A 19,134-nucleotide genomic window follows, 5' to 3' on the forward strand; every position below is an offset into this window, starting at 1 on the left:
GTAAATAATTTTCTATAGTGATTGTTGCACAGATGTGAGACACTAGATAGACTTCTAGATATGCATAAATATCCACAGTTTAGTAACAAAAGGGTTATAGTTTTGAAGAATTCATTCAGGATTATAATACAAATGTATGCCACTGAAAAGACAGAAAAAAATGAAGAAAATGCCCCAGCTCTTCTTCAAGGTGGTGGCAGGAAAAAAGGAGTCAAAGGAATTGTTATTCCCTACGGAAAAAAACATTAAAATTGTATAAATTCCCTGTGGAATCTAAAACTTGATTCTGCTCTTTTTTTTAAAAAAGTCTTTAAAAATCACATTATGTGTGCGTCCGGCTAGCTCATTCAATAGAGCATGAGACTCTTAAAAATCACATCTGAATACACCACAGACGAATTGTACCTTCTGTGTAAGCAGCACTTTATTTTGCTTGAGTGTTTGGATATTTTCTTTAACAAGTTTTAATGAGTGATTATGTTGAATGCAGCCTAACTTTTATTATTCCAAATTGGACTATGAAAGTGTTGATAACTTTTACAAGAAGGAAAAGAAGTTAGCAGGAAAACTCAAATAGGGTCAGATTCTGACATTTTATTATGGGTTCACTTTTAAAATGCACTTACCTTTTTAATATATTACATGGCAAACCATACACTGAAGGCAAATTGTTACAGGTTTCATAACCATTCCAACTATTCCAGCACCTTGCTGCACATAGATGTACCTAAAAAAAAAATAGCCCTTAAAAATCCTTTATTTTAGAGAGAATGTTGGAGGGTATGAATTCAACTATGATGTATTGTAAAAACTTCTTTGTAAATGTCACAACCAATAAATTGTTTGTACACCCAGTACAACAACAATAAGAAAAAAACCCTTTATTTTATCAACCTTCATAATTTTCTTATGAATTAAAAAAATCTATGATTCTTTTCTGGTTGTAAACTGTAGAATACTTGTATGGCTTATGCTTTTTGATTTTTGTTTTCTTCTATAAGTTCACAGTCTGAAACTTTGCTTTTCAAATGATTTTGCTAAATGCCTACTCGAATATCAATATTCATTAAAATTTATTGAATTCACAGATATCAGGCACCAGGGATTAATTCAAACAGAATATAGTTCTTGCATTTGAAAATTTGAGGAGGTTAATGTAAAAATAGCTAGTCTGCTTAGAAACAGATAGTAACCATTGCAAAATCAGAAATTCTTACTTGTTTTTATTGCTGTGTTGTCAGTAAGTTAAATAATTGTATAGAAATGCCAGAAAGAAAGAAAAAAAAAAACCTTAAGCAAGATGATAGCTCAAGTATGAGAGAGTTTGTCAGGAAGGAAAGGGGACCAAGGATGTTAGTAACACAAAGTCATGGTATTAGGATGAAAGAGCATGGACTTTTTAGGAAGCAATCAATATAAAATTCTGTGTGGCAGCAGCATGGGACAGTAGAAGGATGTGAAGTTTCCATGAGTGGTTGGTTGTTACCAAGTCATGAAGACCTGTGTGACAGGGTAAGGAAATTCACCATCAGGGAACTGAGTGTTTTCAGTAATCAGGAAGCCCAGGATTTTGAATTGGTATTAATATTTAAACTTTTTTTGGCCCATTACTGTTACACTGAATGGTATACAATATATTTAGACATTCTATTCATATATAATAATATATGCATCTCTACTTAGTAATTCTTAAATTAATAGTTAAAATCTCTGGGAAGTTTAAATTGTTCCTTATTTCTGAGTGAACTAAAATTTATTTTAACTTTGTGAACTAGTGACTATTTAAGAAATTATCAAATTCAACTACAAATACAATTTTAGAAAAGTAATATATTAAGTTTTCATATAAGTTGGTGAATTTAATGAATATAGAATTGTCTTTTTTCAAGAACTAAATTATTAATGTTGATTGTAAATTGTTTTCTGTGTTTCTTCTTAAAAAATTTAATTACACTGTTATACTTTATTGTATTAAGTAAGAGATAGTGATTTGATTAAGCATTTTCTTCCAACTAGGAACAAATGCTAACTATGAGAGCAAATCCTTTTGATCATGAATTGCATAAAATTTTCTGAAAAAGTCCTATTAGTGATTTGGAAAATAGGAATGATTTGTTCTTAGAATTCAGTTTCATTAAGAAGAATGGCTCAGAATTGCCTAGAGAAATTACCAAATATTGCACTCAAAATTCCTTTAAATGAATGATGTTGAGTTCTTTTCAATGTATCCATTCAACAAAATTTTCAGTTCTTGGTTTTGAAAACAGTACTGAAGTGTCTGCTGATTTTTAATGCTGTGCTGTTGTAATTGCTAATAATGCAAAGCATTTTCCTGCTTTATACCAAAAAATTTACATTCAAAATGTGTGTTCTCTGATTTCTTTTCTTACAGCTTGCCAGTATTTGCTGCGTGCTGAAATGTTTTAATTTAAAATTTCCTTCCTTTGTATCTTTTAGTTTTCTCTGTTGCTGCTTTTTCTGTGACACAAGCCTTTCATTATAGTCATTCTTCTTTTTTCCTTCCCCACTTCTTTCTTTTCCTTTTTTGAAGCCATGAGAAGCCGATCCATTGGTGAATGTGCTCTGCCATCGGCCTATATACGCAGTGCTAAAAGTGCTCCTGTTCTGATCCATACTTCCAAACCCTTCTTGCCTGATATTGTTCTCACTCCCCTTTCTGATGAGCTTTCAGGTAGTGCCACCTCTGCTAATTTCTGCACCACCTTTTTCACTTGTTAATCCTCTGCTTTCAAATTTTGCTTAATCAAATAAACTCTTCAAAGTTAATTTCTTTGGGGGAGGTGTGGAAAACTGGGAAATAATTGAGAAATCAACATTTTGAGTTATTTGAACTCTAATGCTATCCTTGCAGTTCATTCTGGAAGTGCGAAGTTTAGTGCTGTGCCAATGTCCAATATTTTGGGTTGTGAATAGCCATTGTTTTGGCTTTGTTTGATTTTTTTTTCTCTCAGGTGATTAAAATTAGTAATATTAAATATTTATATCATAGATGTCTCACAAGAAATGACAGAAGATAATTAGAGCCTTGACTTTAAATTTTCCATTGTTTTGACTCATGATACAGCAAATCTTGAATAATTTCTTTCATCCTGTATATTAATCATTAGGAAAAGAACATAATCTAAATGTTGTTTTGAAATAAATCTTTGTATTTACATTAGAATACTAATATGTAATTTATATATACTAATATATAACATATGTTAATAATATAGTATAATACTAATACTAATTTATAGAATACTAATTATGAAGTCCTGAGTTCAAGCAGCTTGAAAGCCTGCTTGGCTTTCCCATTCTGCCTCAGGTCTCTGATCCTCAGTACTGGATGGCATGTTCTTTTATTAAGGGTTAATTAACATATAATAAAATGCATAGATCTTGGATTCAGCTCATTGGGTTATGAGAATTCTATACACCTCTATTCACCATCATCTGAACAAAATATGGAACATTTCCATTACCTTAAAATTTCCTTACCTATCTATGTCAGTAACCTCCCACTCCGTGCCTCCACATACACAACCATTTCTTAATTTCCATCACCATAGATTATTTTCACCTTTAAAATTTTTTGTGTGTGAAAAAAATCCATACAGTGTCTCATGTTTTGGACAAAAACAAATTCGTGTTGAATACAGTTATTATGCAATGTCTTAGTTCAGTGAAATTTACTCGTACTTTCCCTGACATTGCCACTTTTGGTGAGGTTGTTGGTAGTTTTTGCTTTTTTTTTAAGCCTTTCAAGTTCCTGTTGAATTGGAGGATCTGTGAGGGAAGGTACATTTTTATTAATGATGATATTTCAGGGATAGTTCCTTCTATTATCTCTAATTCCATTAAGATTAGAGATTTCCTCTAATCCAGCAAGGGTAAAATAATTGAGAATTGTGTATCTGCATATTTAACAGTGTCTTACATTTGGTTTTCTTTGAAAATATTGTAAATGACAAAACTTAGAATTTGCATTCTCCAAATGGGAAAATAAACATTCAATTATAGGCTATGTTATGCTTGTGTTTTATAGTTCAGGATACTTTGATGGGTAATAGTTACTTCAGAATAGTTCTATGTTTTGAAAAGCACTTAAGTATTACTTTGAAACCATAATACAGTTATGTAGAAATAGTTTATAATTAAATTCATATTGGGTTTTTTTGCATTTTAATTGATGGCAATAATAAAATAGAAAATTTGGCCTCAATCCAAACCTCGGGCACTCAAAAAATATTTAATGTATGAAGGAATAAATTTTATACTAGGCAACCTAGATATTTTAAGCTATCAGTGCAAAACAGTAGGACAGTTAGAAGATAGAAGGAATAATGTAACATAAATTCTAACAAGTGGGAGAAAATGACACAAATTTTTGTTACATGTAGTGCTTAACTACATAAAAAGAATTTGGATATTTTGTTTCTTCGGGGCTTTATTTAAGCCCTGTACCTTCCCATGTGAGTATAGGTGGTAACCACTAACTCTTAAAAGTTTGATTGTATCAGGCTGGGAGTGGTGGCTCTCACCTGTAATCCCAGGTTCTTGGGAGGCAAAGCTCAGAAGACAGCAAGACCTAGGGTTGTGCATTCCTGTGACCCCAAGTAGGCAGAGGGCTATATGTACACAGTTTGAGGCAGGCCCAAACAAAAACATGAAGCCCCACCTGAAAAATAACTGAAGCGAAAAAGGGTTGGTGACTTGGTTCAAGTGGTAGAGTGCCTGCCTACCAAGCTTGAGGTTTAAATACAAAAAAAGAAAAAAAAAATTGGTTTGATGAGCTACTCTTCTGTCTTAAAAAACTATCAGAAAGCTTGCTTTTTTTTTCCCTCACAGTTTTCATGCTTTATAAAGTTTTTTGTCTGCAGATTAAATACTTTGGAAAATAGTCATCTTAAGTGAGAAAATATTTTTAAAAAGCTAAAATAAGCAAAAGGTTGTTCCCTTTTAAATGGTTAAAAGTACTGCCTTTGCCAGCATAAGAAGTTCCTGTTTCAGAATTCTTGCTTTGCTGTAAATACATAATTCAGAAATACTATCTTTTAAAAACATTTTTATGATTTAAACATTTATTAAGAATGTTTAAAAAGAATTTTTTGTTTAAGGGGTTTTCTTGGTAGTGCACTCAAGGTCTTATGCTTATTGAACAAACGCTCTACCACTTGAGCCATGCCCCTTTTTTATTTTTCAGATAGGGTCGTGTTCTTTTTTTTTGTCTGTGAACTCAGACTGCAGTTCCCCTGACCACATGATCCTCATACCTATGCCTTTTGCATAGCTGAGATTATATGTGTGTACCACCATGCCTGGTTTGTTGAGATGAGGTCTTGCTAAATTTTGCATAGGCTGGCTTCAAACCATGGTGCTACTGATCTCTGCTTCCCAGGTATCTGAGAATACAGGCTCATCTGAAAGAATTTTCTAAATGTTACTTACTGTTTTTGTTTTCGCTGTTTGAGATAAAATGCCTTCTGTGATAAATTTAAAGATGTAAACAATGCTGAGACACCAGTCACTAAAACAAAACATTCTATACTGGACCGGTAATAATAAATGCTCATTTTAAACATGGATATATATAAGCAAAACTGTTGCTTATTTACTGATAATTTTTCCTACTAGTTTTTATACATGTGTACTTGTAAAATATAAAAGAAAACCTGAATTAAAATTCATTTTTCTTTTAGGACTTGTAAGAGGCAAGAAACATCATTTTAAAATAGCAGCACCCCATTTTTGAAACCACCATTTTTCAAGATGATGTAGAAATTTAGGGTATTTTCATAGATGTAGAGAAAGAAAATGTTAAAGATGCACAGTGTCCATCAATATATTGAAGGCCTCCAGAGTCCTGTTTTTTTTTTTTAAAAACTGTAGCTGATCATGGCTGCTGATCATACCTGTCAGTAGCTACACAGGAGGTGCAAATGGTTCTTTGGAACCCCTCTCAGTCTGCCCATTATCCCAGCCAAGGGGAAGTATAAACAGGATTACAGTCCAAGCCAGCCCCATTAGAAAAATGCCTAAAGGAGAGCGTGCTAGGGGCATGGCTTAAGTAGTCTAGTGCCTGCCTAAGCAAGGGCAAGACACTGAGTTCAAATCCCAGTACCATCAAAAAAATCCCTGCATAATCTAATATTTCTCAGATTTATTTAAGCCTAGAGCATCTTTCTAGGTACATATATTGACATCCTGTAGCATTAAGGTTCCAAAGAAGACAAGTCAGGAAAACTTTGGACTAGTTCCCTAATTAAAAATTAGAACTATGAAAATCAAATAGTATTATTCTTATACAAGTATACAGTGTAGTGATCTGATTTATTGGAGTGATTATTGCCCTGCGGTTCATGGAGTCAAACTGAAGGCATAAGTTTGCTTCTTCAAGGGTTTGGTGGAAGAGAGGGAGAGGAGAAAAATGAGTTATAGGAGTAGAGATTTGTAAAAATAGTACTAATTTAATAAATGAAAATCACCAAAGTCATGGATTGTCAGTCAGTCCAACTAGTTAATTCTGTAGGGTTTTCCAAAGTTTGATTAAGTTTAGTTTGGAATAGTTTGATGTACAGAGCTAAGGACTAACGTTCAGTGGTAGAGAGCACTTGCCTTCCATACTGAAGGCTCCAGCACTGCAAAAAAAAAAAAATTTTTTTTCATGTATAAACCATTGATGTACACTCAAGTCAGAGGGAAGCCATGCATGGTGGCACATGCCTCCTGAACCCAGCATTTAAGAAACAGGCAGGAGGATCAGCTGATCAAGGCTAGCATGGGCTACATAGCAAATTCTAGGCCACCTTATACTTAATGAGACTGTCTTAAAAATAAAATAAAAGAACTAATAAGGAAAGTAAACTACATAAAGGAAAACTGGTTTTTCATGGTTTTATGTTGTGTTTGCAAGCCTTAATGAACTCATACTACTGAGGTCAAGAGTTGAGGTTTCTGTGACTGTTTCACCACAAAAATAAAATAAAATTGAAATCCTCATGAACAGTCACTCTAGTTTTTGATTAGGAATAAAATTCTCTCAGAAAAATATTTACCTAAGCCTGGCATGTTGGTACACACCTGCAATCAGTCCCAGTGCTCAGGAGGCCGAATCAGGAAAATCTTGAGTTTGAGGCCAGCCTGTTTACCTAAAAAGACCCTATCTCTAAAACAAACAAACAACAAAAAAACAAAAAGAACAAAAGTGTATACTTTATACTCTTGATACTTTTGGAGGGAGGTAAAATGAAACTCCTTTTAATCCTCCCTGTGTGTGTGTGTGTGTGTGTGTGTGTGTGTGTGTGTGTGTTTTAAACATACTAAAATCTTTAAAAGGACTGTCAGTTTTCAAAGTGCCCTGTTTTGGGCTAGCCCTTTTTTTCTTTTGCATGATTCTTACGTGTCTGTTCTACCTACATTGTTATGAGTGCAGTGTTGTGCAATATAACTTTATATACAGCTATAAACTAACTTAGTTGAATAACCGAATACCTATGGGACCAATTTAAGGGCATTGCCATTATGCCACTCTGACACATAAGACTCATCTTTAACAATTGAAAGAATTCACTTTCTCAGGTCCTTGATTTCCATACAGTATACTGGGGGTTGCACAAACACTTAACATCCCTTTTTATATGTCAGCTGATACTGGTGACTGGGCAAGTATGCTCCTAGCCTTCCTCCTATCTGTCACTGAACATTACTGCACTAGATTGTATTTCTATGCATTTGGTAGCCAAAGCCTCACAGCTTTTCTTTTCAGATAAAAGAAAAGCCAGAAGTCTCAGTCATCTTTCTTAAGCAAATTTGCTCTTTCTGCCAAAAAATAACACCTTAATAAAAAAAAAGAGATATAAAATAATTTAGAAACAAATAAGTAAAGAAGAGCTTAGGGATGTAGCTCAAGTGGGAGAGTGCTTGCATAGCATCTGTGAGGCCCTGGGTTCAACCCCACTACCACAAAAAAAGAAAAAGAAACTAAAAAAGGAAACTTGAAATGGTAGGCGTTGTATTTTATGTATACTTCTCCAACTGTTGATATGTTCTAATTAAGTATGTAGATCCAACCAGTTCTCAAAAATTGTTTCCCATTTTTGTTGCTGTTTATTCCAGGTCATTGAGGCCACAGTGTAAAAAGCTGCTAATGTTTGGGGACAGATTGCTTTTTACTAATAATACTTTATATTTTCATCTTTGTACTTCTGTTTTCTGAATATCAGAAGACAGAAGATGGTCTCTTGCCACACTCTTCTCCTATCTAAATTCTTGCCTAATCAGGAGAATTTTCTATCTCTAAGGAAACAAGTATATAATTCTTTATAAAATCAATGAATTTCTTTTTCCTATCATCAATATGCAATAAGATATTCATCTTTTTTTAAAAAAAGAAAAATTTGAAGCTAATTAAAAATGGCAATATGTGACATGTTTGTAAACAAAGCACCATTATTTTCTTAACATAAAAATAGGTTAGTCACGTGTGAACCTATTTTATGTCCAGAATATAAAAGTCATAAAAACTTAAGTAAACAATTTTATGAATTCAGGAACTATAAAAATATTACTGACTAAATACTTGTCCTTGACCAAGGAAACAATTTAACTTTGATAAAAGAAGTAGATGTTGGCACTTTTGTAAGTCATTTTAGAAATTCTTAAAAACTTCTAGTGGTATGTTAGTATTCTTACTTAAGAGATTGTTTCTTGGTTTTAAAAAACTATTTGATTTTTACCAATTAGCTGCTATTTTTTTAATATAAAAGATAATACTTTCCTTCTAAAAATATTTATTAAGCTCATAGTATGTGATAAGTACTTTTTCAAGCATGAGGATATTGTGATGAATAAGACAAAATTCCTGAAGGAACCTAAATTCTAGTGGAAGGTAGCTTTTTTCTTACCTTATAATTAATATTATAAGCTAATATTAATACTTTAATATACAGCTTACCTTTCAAACTAGCATAGGAAACTTTTCTTTGAAATATTCAGGAAAAAAGGTGATCTTTTAACACAAAACTAATTTCCATTATGTTAGTGCTCAATATTGAACCTGGCATTTTTATAAAATTGTAGGCTTTCTTTGAAGCATTTTCTCAGTGTCTAAAGATTTTTTTTCTTATTTGCTAAAGACATTTTTTCATATTTTACTCATTAAATGGTTTTTAATAAGTTAGGTTAAGATAATTAAAGGCTTCTATTTTCTAAATTAAAATGTAAACAGCATAATTAAATTATTTTGAAAGACATGTTTATTTAAACCTGATGCCAGCATTATTTTAATAATCAAATACAGAGTTTTTTAGTTGTTTTCCTCTGTATAATTTATTAGTATTTGTTTTGTCTAGGTTTGTATTTCTAAGATTCTTATCTTTATAGAGGTAAATCACTGTGCTGGTATAAGAGTTTCCTAATAATACATTTTTAACCAAATCTTCATTTTAAAATAACTCATAAATATAAAACATATATAACAAAATCAAGAGACTAAGAATGCATTCATTTTTTTGCTAAATCACAGCTCTTCACTTTATAGCTTTGTAGCTTTGGGCAACTTGCTTAAATGGTTCTTCATCAATAATATAGGGGAAAAAACACTTCACAGGGTTATTTTGAGAGTGAAATGAATTAATAAATGTAAGGAGCTTAGAACAACATCTGGCATGTCAAAAACTTTATATGCTTTAGCTATTATTTAATCTTTTTCTCCTCAGTAAAATTCAGGTATATTTTCCCAACTATATTTAAGAGTTGTTAGAGTTAATTAAACTTAATTGAAGTGTTGATATGAGTTTCCTGTCAGCATTATTTTCTTCTTTTATTTTATACAGTTAGTATTATCTTGTGTTCATGCAAGAACTATATTTAAAGTTTGACATCAATATTTATTTAGATTTAAACTCTCCACTACATTACTAGTTAAAAAAAAAGTATTCAGTTAAATTTTTGAAAGCTCTTGCCCTCTTAAACTTGTACAGAAGTTGTAGTATCCATATGTGATAACAATTTTAATAAGAAAACAGGTATTTTTAACATGCCATGTGAGGGCTGTGTTTGGGAAGAAATTCATAAAAACAGAACTTTTTACAGTATTTCTTCATGGCTTCATTAGAATGGAAAAATTATGAAATATCAATAAAGGAAACTAAAAATTAAAGCTAATGCTCTACTTTTCCTTTAAGGTCATATATTTGTTGGCCTTGTAACATTGGATTTGATGTTTTAAAATCTTGACTTTGAACTTTGATAAAATCCCCACTATAAAATTCTTAAGAATTTTCATAGAAAAGTTATGTAGTCTTTACCCTTTCTGTATCCTTTAGGCTTTAAGTGAAAAAGAAACCTGGAGTGCATATTGAAAATAGTATCTGCCCACAAGGCAACAAATCAGAGTATTTACATTTGTCCAGAGGCACAAAATAAATATGCATTAGTCATCTGAGGCAGTAATAAGTACTTAATGAGTATAAATGTGAAGTCTGTAAGGAAATATTTTACTTTTTATTAGAAAAAATTCCAAATGGAGTGCATTATGAAAGAAAGCCAACATCATTTTTTAAGTATCTATGTCTCCCCCAGCTTAGTAACAAAAAAACCCATTTCATATACTATTATACTTGACCTGTATTAGGAGCCTGTATGTATATCTTCAGAAATATACTAGAATCTTGGCATAACATAAACCTCTGTTCTGAATTTAGTATAAAGTGGATCCTCGAGTCTCATACAAACAGAGGGTAATATTAATGAAATAGCAGAAATATTGCCTCCTTTAATTCAAGCATGGATCCTGAAAGTACTTTGTAGGACAAATCCTCTCAATAAACAAGAAAAGTGTTCTCAGACTCCAGTGTAAGTAAACCTAAATTGAAGACCTAGTTACCATTAAGAAAATACTTTGTGCTTCTACACAAATGACTATAAATTTGGGAGTGGGGGCAGTACTTGGGGTTTGAATTTAGGGCTTCATCCTTGCTAGGCAGATACTCTACTACTTGAGCCATGCCTCCAGCCCTTAAATTTTCATTGTGATCTCTCAGTTGTACTTCTGTTACTTTTTTTTTTTTTTTTGGAGACAGGATCTCACTATCATCTAGGCTAAATTGGGCTCAACCTTTTGATATTCTTGTTTCTACTTCCCAAGTGCTGGAGATTATAGGCCTGTACCCCCATAAGCCTAATACAAAGCAACATAGACTTAAATCTGTCCTTTTATCATTATATTTTGCTGGCTTCTGAAACATTGTTTGTTATTCCTAGATAACCTAAAAACCAGGGTGGATTCATAGATATATATTTTTTTGGTTTTTGTTTATCTTTTGGCAGTGCTGGGGTTTAAGCTCAGAACTTTGTGCTTGCTAGGCAGCTGCTCTACCATTTGAGTCATACCTCTAGTCCTGGACATTATATTTAACTTACAAAATTCCTTCTTAAAAAATGTGTATGTATCTGAACAGTTAAGTGGCATTTCACCTTGTGATTGTTAGTTTGATATATATTTTGAGGATTTATCATATACTTAGCATTTAAGGTAGTAAAAACAATTTAATTACAGTAAGCCTACTTCTCATACTTTTTTATAAAATAATCTCTCTGGGCCTCAATTTCTTCCATCTGTAAGGCAATTAAATTAGGTAATCTCTAAATGTCCATTTTGAATCTGTTGTTCTTTAAAAGAAATGTAAGAGTTGGGCATGGTGGTATACATCTATAAAACCAGCACTCAGAAGGCTAAGGCAGGAGGATCATGAGGTGAGGCCAGCTGAACTACATAACAACACCCTGCCTCAAAAAAAAAAAAAAAAAAAACCAACCACAAAAAACAGATGTAAGAAGATACAGTTTTTAGAGTTTGATGGCTATTTGACAAGGCAGGTAAGGTTTCTTTCTAGCAGATTTAAATAATGTTTTTGTCAAAAACAAAAAGAATTATTTTTTTATAATATATTGACTTTATTTGATGACAGTGAATAGATTTTAATACTATAGTAAAATATAGTAAACACTTCAGTAAAATGGATGATTTCCTATCAAATAGAACTTTAAGGAAGAGAGTGGAGATTTCCATTTACAATACGTGATCAGTCAGACCACAGATCAAGCAAAGAGTTGAAAAAAGATGATGACTGTTACCTGCTTAGTCTGGAAGCAGAAGAATTCAATAAGAGTCTACGATAGGATATTTAGATCAGCTTTATATGTTAAGATCTATTTTTTTCTGCTTGGAACTTAAGTAGGAAAATTTGAATAACAAATTTGAATTGTTTGGTTTATTGGCACAGCTCTATCTTTAAATGCACTTCCAAATGTTTTATCACCTCACTGTCTGTTTCTGTGCATGTTAACATTTTAAAATGTATTTTGATAGTTTTCTAATTCATTGATACTACATGCTATATTGGCTTGTGCCCATCATAAAAAAAAAAACAAACAGATTTGTACTTTTAATTGATTTTCTTTAATCAAACTTACAAAAAATCTCCGATTTTTTTATTTGAAAGTATATGCTTAGGCTATGGTTGAAATTATTTATTTTTTATATTCATATAGTTCCTACTCTATGTAATTTTTCTCTTTTCAGATATTGATGATGCTCAAATACTTCCCCGCTCATCTAGAGTCAGACATTTTTCACAGAGTGAAGACACTGGAAATGAAGTTTTTGGTGCCTTGCATGAGGAACAGCCATTGCCTCGAAGCAGCAGCACTTCTGACATCTTGGAACCATTCACTGTTGAACGAGCCAAAGGTGCAGTTCCTGTCACTGACAGTTCATCCCGTCATGCACCAAGCTTGCAGAGTTCCACAGAGGCTTCTTCAATAACTAGATCCACTGAAAGCCACATCACTGATACTCATAGTAGAGAGTCTTCTCTGGAAGTTGGTGATAGCATATATGACCATCTTTGTCATTTAATAGGTCCAATAGAGCTTGCAGATTCAGCTTTTGAACAAATCCAGTACATTGACCTTGAAGGAGATGATGATCTTCTTTCTTCCCTGAAAGAATACTTTAAGGAAAACCAGGAAAATCATAGTAAAAATGAGATAGGTAAAGATTCAGCTTCTCAGGAAGTGATTATTTCAGTAACTAGGGATGAAAGATCATCCTTAGATAAATTAGAATACATGGATCAGGAAATAAAATCAGAAAATCTCATGTCTTTTGTTGGGACTCCTGAAAACATACAGTTTCAAAAAGAGCCAAATTCATCTGTCTTCATCAATAATATTGATCCTAACCAGTCAGGTACTTTTATAAGAGCACAAACTGCTGAAAAATCTAAGCAACTAAATACTGATAAACAGTCATCGGATTCTAGTTCAGATAGCCCCTGTGATAAAGAAAAAAAGAAATATCTGTATAGACAAACAGCCACAGAATTAGATGGCTGTGTAGATGCAACACTAGTTGAAAAGCTTAAGGATATGCAAATTAATGAAAAAATCATTGTCCCACATGTAATGCATGCTAAGAAAACTACACTAAAACCACCAGTTAACCGCAGAATGCCTCATGTTTCAAACAATAGCAAGGTTTCTCCAACTAAAAGGAGCTTGTCTGAAACAGTAACCCATAGAGCCAAAATCATGAAAATTGCTACTAAGAAACGAAATAGTGTTCATGTTACTTTTAGACCATCTACTGAGTCTGTTCAGTTTTACAATCCTCTGGAAAACAAAGAGGCTCCATGGAAGATGAGACTACGGAAGCTCAGTGGCTTTAGTAGTAATAGCAATAGCAGCACTAGCCTCACACATACCAGCTCTGCTAGTGGTCCAGAGCTTGTAAGACCTGGTGTGTATAGGCCTTTAGATACTATTAGTGCAGCATCAGTTAGTAGCAAAACAGTGAAAGAATCCACAGAGATTCCCACCACCATACTGCAAAAAGAAGGAATTGCAAGTAATCAGTTAGGTAGTCGCAGTACAGTTAGGTCATCAAATCAGGAGGCAGGACTACAGCAGGGCTCCCTGGGTGGCGTTTATAAAACTGTTGTACATGCTCTTTCGAAGCCGAAGGCAAATGTTTCCCCACAGAGGCAGAACAGAATGCCACCAGAGGCTCCACTGAGGGATCTGTACAGTCATGTAATGGGCTATTTTGGAAGGAAAGCTGCAGGTGAGCACTAACAGTGTGCAGAGCGCAAAAGGAGAAAGACAGCACCAGTTTGGCTTAATGCAACTGAAGCAAGCTATAAGCAATCAAAAAGCTTTGGGATGGTCACTGCTTTTTCTCTGTTTGGTTATGCATGCGCCTTTCCCCAGCTGTTTTTTTCCCAGCATAAAACGTTTATTTAAATCACTAATTTCCCTTATAAAGCATTTAGTTAAACCTCTTTGCTGCTGAACAATAAGATAAGAAAGAAGATACAGGAAAAATTTAACAACCTTTCAAAAGCTACCTAAATCAGATATTTTTTTCAGAGTATACCACATTAGTCTTGAAGTTAAGTTTACTGAGGAGTTACTATACTGTCTCTCTTGCCCCATTATAGTTTATATTTTAAAGGGCAGTAGCTGTATTTAATTGAATTCACTTATTTTTACTGCTGACTTGTTTGGTTTTACATTTTTTCTTGGTAGAAAATTACTTTGATATCTAACATAATAGAATTCAAGGTCTTAGAACCAGCATCATGGAAGAAGAAATTATTTCTTAAATCTCAAAGCAGATTTAGTGATGTTTCACTTGAACCTTTTCCAAAAACGGTATAGGCTTTTAGTTTTGCATTCATTTGTATAGAATGCAAGTTATGTCCTTCAAACACTTATCATTGCTTTCTTTTGTTCCTGAGATTTTAAATGTGTAAAGGTTTCATGAACAGATTACAGAAAGAAAGCAAGATTATGGTAACTGTTTATCTTGACTCAAAGTTAAAATAACTTTACAGATATAGAAAATTAACTTTCAGCAGTAAGGTAGGTTTTGATTTTATTTGTTTTAACATGGTTTTGTTAGCATGATTAACCAATGCTGTATGATACATCTTGCATTGTGCCATTAATGCCACCCGAGGGCAGTATTTGATAGCTTAGCAAAGCCTGGCCAGTAGTATAAAGATAATGGTTTTTCATAATAAACTCCTGACCAGTATATTTTCTTAACCTGAAATGCTTTATAGTTCATTAGGAATGTAAAACAATGCTGATTTCTTTACAGAAAGAAATCAGCTTTTCAACAGCATAGTAGTGACATACATAAACAACATCTTATAAATTCTAAGTCATTTCCCAAGTTAAAATATTCTTATTAATGTAAATCACAATGTAGCCACCAAAAAAATCAAAATAACTATTTTGGTTGGTTTTTTTTTTTTTAAAAAAAAAAAAACAAACCTTTGTGAAAACAAGCCTCTCTAAAATTAGACTTTATAATGGATAGAAACAACAGTATATTAAGATCATAGAATTTTTACTTATAAATATCCAAACTTCATACATTTGTGTCTCACTGAGATTTGCATAGAAAGGATATATTCCTTGTACATATTCTTTGGAAAAAGGGAATTATGAATTATTAAGATTCTAAATAGAAGCACACAGGCAGGAAGAAAGAGAAATATACCGGTTTCTTTATAGGCAATATTAACCTGACTTCAAATAGTGCTTATCTATAAGCTTTCTCGCTATTTAAGGTTGTACTGGAGATTGACTAACATCTGCTTAGTTAAATAAAGTAAATATCAATTTACTAATTCTTAAAATTAAATCTTAAGAGGAGGGAAATTATTCATAAATGCATGTTTGGCAAATAATTGATATGGCATAGGTACTTTGGGTTATATTTGTTTCAAATTTAGAAAATGTATTTAAGTTGTTCCTCACTATATGTAGCTGTTTATTTACTTATAGTCAATAAAGAGGACATGAGCCCCAAACTGCCTCCTCTTAATAGTGATATTGGCAGCAGCAGTGCTAATGTTCCTGATCTGATGGATGAGTTTATAGCAGAACGACTTCGAAGTGGTAATGCCTCAGTAAGTTTATTTTATTTTATTTATTTGGTTTTAGAGAGGAAGGTAGAGAATTTTTCAGTTTTTTTTTTCACCTAAAGACATAAAACAAGCAGATTTGTAGTTTTCACCAAAGAAAGATTAGAAAATGTATTTGCTCAAGTATTTATAAGTCACTCTCCACTTTTTTTCATCTTTCTGCATAGGTTACCTTGGTGTCAGCGGCCAGCCCTCAGTAGGAATGATAACAATGGAATTACATGGCCCAGCTCCCACAGTTTTGATAGCATAACTATTGCTTAATCATTCCAGATATCTTTGGAACAGATTTTAAAATTATTTTTATCTTGAATGTTAAATAAATAAAAGCTATTTTATCCCTAATAATATTTAATTGTTAGGGAAGGATAAATATATGAAATTGCTTTTTTAACAGGCGCATTCCACTTACCTTTCAAATTGTTCCATGATTATTGCTTTTCTTAGTGGTTCTTTTTTTTTTTTTTTCTTGAGTGGGTAAAAATCATGGTAGAATCATTATAGAATGACATCTTTGCCATCATTCTTCCTTCTCTCACTATTTCTACTGTTTGCTTCTTTTTCCACTTATGTACTTTGCTTTTTCTATTGTTTAATTTACATTCAGTACATGAATCCTACTGAGAGTTAAAAGCTCAGGTCCAGCACCAACTGATATTTGGGTCTTTGTTTTAATCAGACCAACAATAAATAGTTTAGGAACTGGATCCATAATGTTACATCTTCCATAGATTGTTCAGTGAGTGTGTTTCTCTTCTCCCCTGAAGCCCTAAATTTCAGAATTTATGGCAGTGGTTATCTTGGAAATTAAAGGTTTTAGATGCTTAATGTGAATAATTCTTTAAAATTTTTTTAAATGGTAAAATATTTTTTTTAATTTTTAGACTATGACAAGAAGAGGAAGTAGTCCAGGCAGCCTTGAAATTCCCAAAGACCTCCCTGATATTCTAAATAAGCAAAATCAGATGCGCCCTATTGATGACCCAGGTGTACCCTCAGAATGGACTTCTCCTGCCAGTGCAGGGAGCAGCGATCTTATCAGCTCAGACAGTCATTCGGATTCTTTCAGTGCTTTCCAATATGATGGCCGGAAATTTGACAGTTAGTATCTTTTACTATTTGAATAGTATGTTTTGTATTGATTTGTTTTGGTTTGATACCAACTTATGGATTATATAGCCATCATTATCTTTTGATTCCACTTTTCAGTTAAATTACAAAGCAAGTTTTAGGAAGTCACCTTAGGTTTAGGATTTTCTAAATTGAAACTACTTTAGTTTGCCAAACTAAGGGCATATGTAAAACCAAAAATACTGCCCTTTCATAAAACAAATTATATTTCTAAGACTAAAAACATAAAAAGGAAAATAATTTAGGATGGAGTTGATAATAGTCATGGCTATTAGTTGCCATTATTTTGTGCACCCATACCTGGCATCCATTGACCAGTTATGTTCAGTGCTATAGCACCCAGATTCCTTGAATAATTCCTGTATGTTAAAAATAACATCAGTGTTATTACTTGGTACTGTCTTACTATCATATAGTTATCCTGCTGAAATTTTGTTACACTTAGTGATTGGGGAAGGGCACCTGAACAAAAAAGGAAAAAGTAAAACCCTTGGGGATCAAGTGTGTGAAGAGCTGAGAGATGAATTGAAAAATTATGTTTCCTTTCCTCATAGATTTATTGCATACTACTGTGATCGCAGATAGATAGGATTTAAGAGAAAGATGATGCTTTACTATATATGTGTGTGTGTCATTTTGTATATTTTTGCACTAGAGATTATAAAATATTTGAAAAGCACTATGTTACCAGCTATCAGGAAACATGGATAAGAATAGTGATAATATATCATATGTCTCTCTTTTATGATGATTGTTGTTGATAGTAAGCTATGAGAAGTATTTTTTTAAAATCATGTTCCTAATTATTGTCTTCAAAATGTTGTCATTACTTACACTTGCTAGAGTAGTATGTAAATAGGGTAGAGTTAGCAGAAACATTGATGTTTGATCATTTTGCTGATCTAACAAAATCTCTTTGGGAAATATTTTTGTTTTATAGCTAATGCACTACACTTCTTTCTATAGACTTTGGCTTTGGAGTTGACCCTGGAATTGCATCCTCTGCTGACGTGGATTCAGGTTCTGGCCATCATCAGAGCACTGAGGAGCAGGAAGTGGCTAGTCTAACCACACTCCATATAGATTCTGAAACAAGCAGTCTTAATCAACAGGCTTTCTCTGCTGAAGTTGCAACAGTTACTGGTAAAATTACTTAAGAGAATGTGTTCCATAAATATGGTTTTTAAACCTCTAAAAGATCTAGTTATAAATTTGTCTGAAAGATTTTAAGTATTACTTATTACTATTCAAGTAGTTTTTTTTTTCCATTCATCTTTATATAACATTGGAGGGGAAAGACATTGAAATAGTTTTCTTGCCATGAAGTTTGTAGATAACCTGCACTAAAGCATTTTGTACAGTTATTTTAAAATAGATAACCTGACAGAAGTGTTAAAGTACTACACTATCTTCTATTGTCATTCCAAGTTAGACTAGAGTCTAACAGTCTGCCTCGTCTTCTCCCACAAGATAAAAACATTAACATGCCCCATTGTGGAATAAGGCCTGAGGGAAGAGAGTAAACAGTTGGGTTAGAGCCACAGATTATCATAACAGGATTTAAATTACTCAAAGACAACAAGAAAATTCTTGTTTTATAATAAATACCTCTCACTGTCATCATCCTTAAAAATAAATATAGGCTGGGTGCTGGTGGCTCACACCTGTAATCCTAGCTACTTGGGAGGCTGAGATCAGGAGGATCACAGTTCAAGGCCAGCCCAGGGAAATAGTTTGTGGGACTCCATCTCAAAAATCACCAGAACAAAATGTACTAGAGATGTGGCTCAAGTAGTAGAGCACCTGCTTTGCAAGCTCCTGCTATTCAGGCATGAAGCCCTGAGTTCAAATCCCAGTCTCACCCTTCCCCCGCAAAAAAAGGTAAGATAAATACACTGAGCATTCCTAGTAACCAGGAAGCCACTCCACCAGCCCTTTTTTGTGATGGGCTTTTTTGAGATAGTATCTCATGAACTATTTGCCTAGAGCTGGCTTTAAACCA

The 19,134-nt window shown here is 33.1% G+C and overlaps 1 protein-coding gene across 6 annotated transcripts in view; it reads left to right on the top strand.

Annotated features, from left to right (window-relative positions):
* Ralgapa1 (Ral GTPase activating protein catalytic subunit alpha 1) overlaps positions 1 to 19,134 on the top strand; it is a 241,944-nt gene that overhangs the window by 111,882 nt on the left and 110,928 nt on the right. For 3 of the 6 annotated variants that reach the window (XM_074068142.1, XM_074068145.1, XM_074068143.1), the window contains exons 17-21: positions 2,552 to 2,692; positions 12,587 to 14,128; positions 15,862 to 15,986; positions 16,886 to 17,102; positions 18,099 to 18,275. In XM_074068142.1, coding sequence (XP_073924243.1) covers positions 2,552 to 2,692; positions 12,587 to 14,128; positions 15,862 to 15,986; positions 16,886 to 17,102; positions 18,099 to 18,275 — 2,202 coding nt within the window. The remainder of the gene's footprint in view (positions 1 to 2,551; positions 2,693 to 12,586; positions 14,129 to 15,861; positions 15,987 to 16,885; positions 17,103 to 18,098; positions 18,276 to 19,134) is intronic. The other 3 variants (XM_074068146.1, XM_074068144.1, XM_074068148.1) reach the window with 3 other exon arrangements.

The sequence above is a fragment of the Castor canadensis genome, chromosome 3 (assembly GCF_047511655.1).
Source record: "Castor canadensis chromosome 3, mCasCan1.hap1v2, whole genome shotgun sequence".
NCBI classification, from domain to species: domain Eukaryota; kingdom Metazoa; phylum Chordata; class Mammalia; order Rodentia; family Castoridae; genus Castor; species Castor canadensis.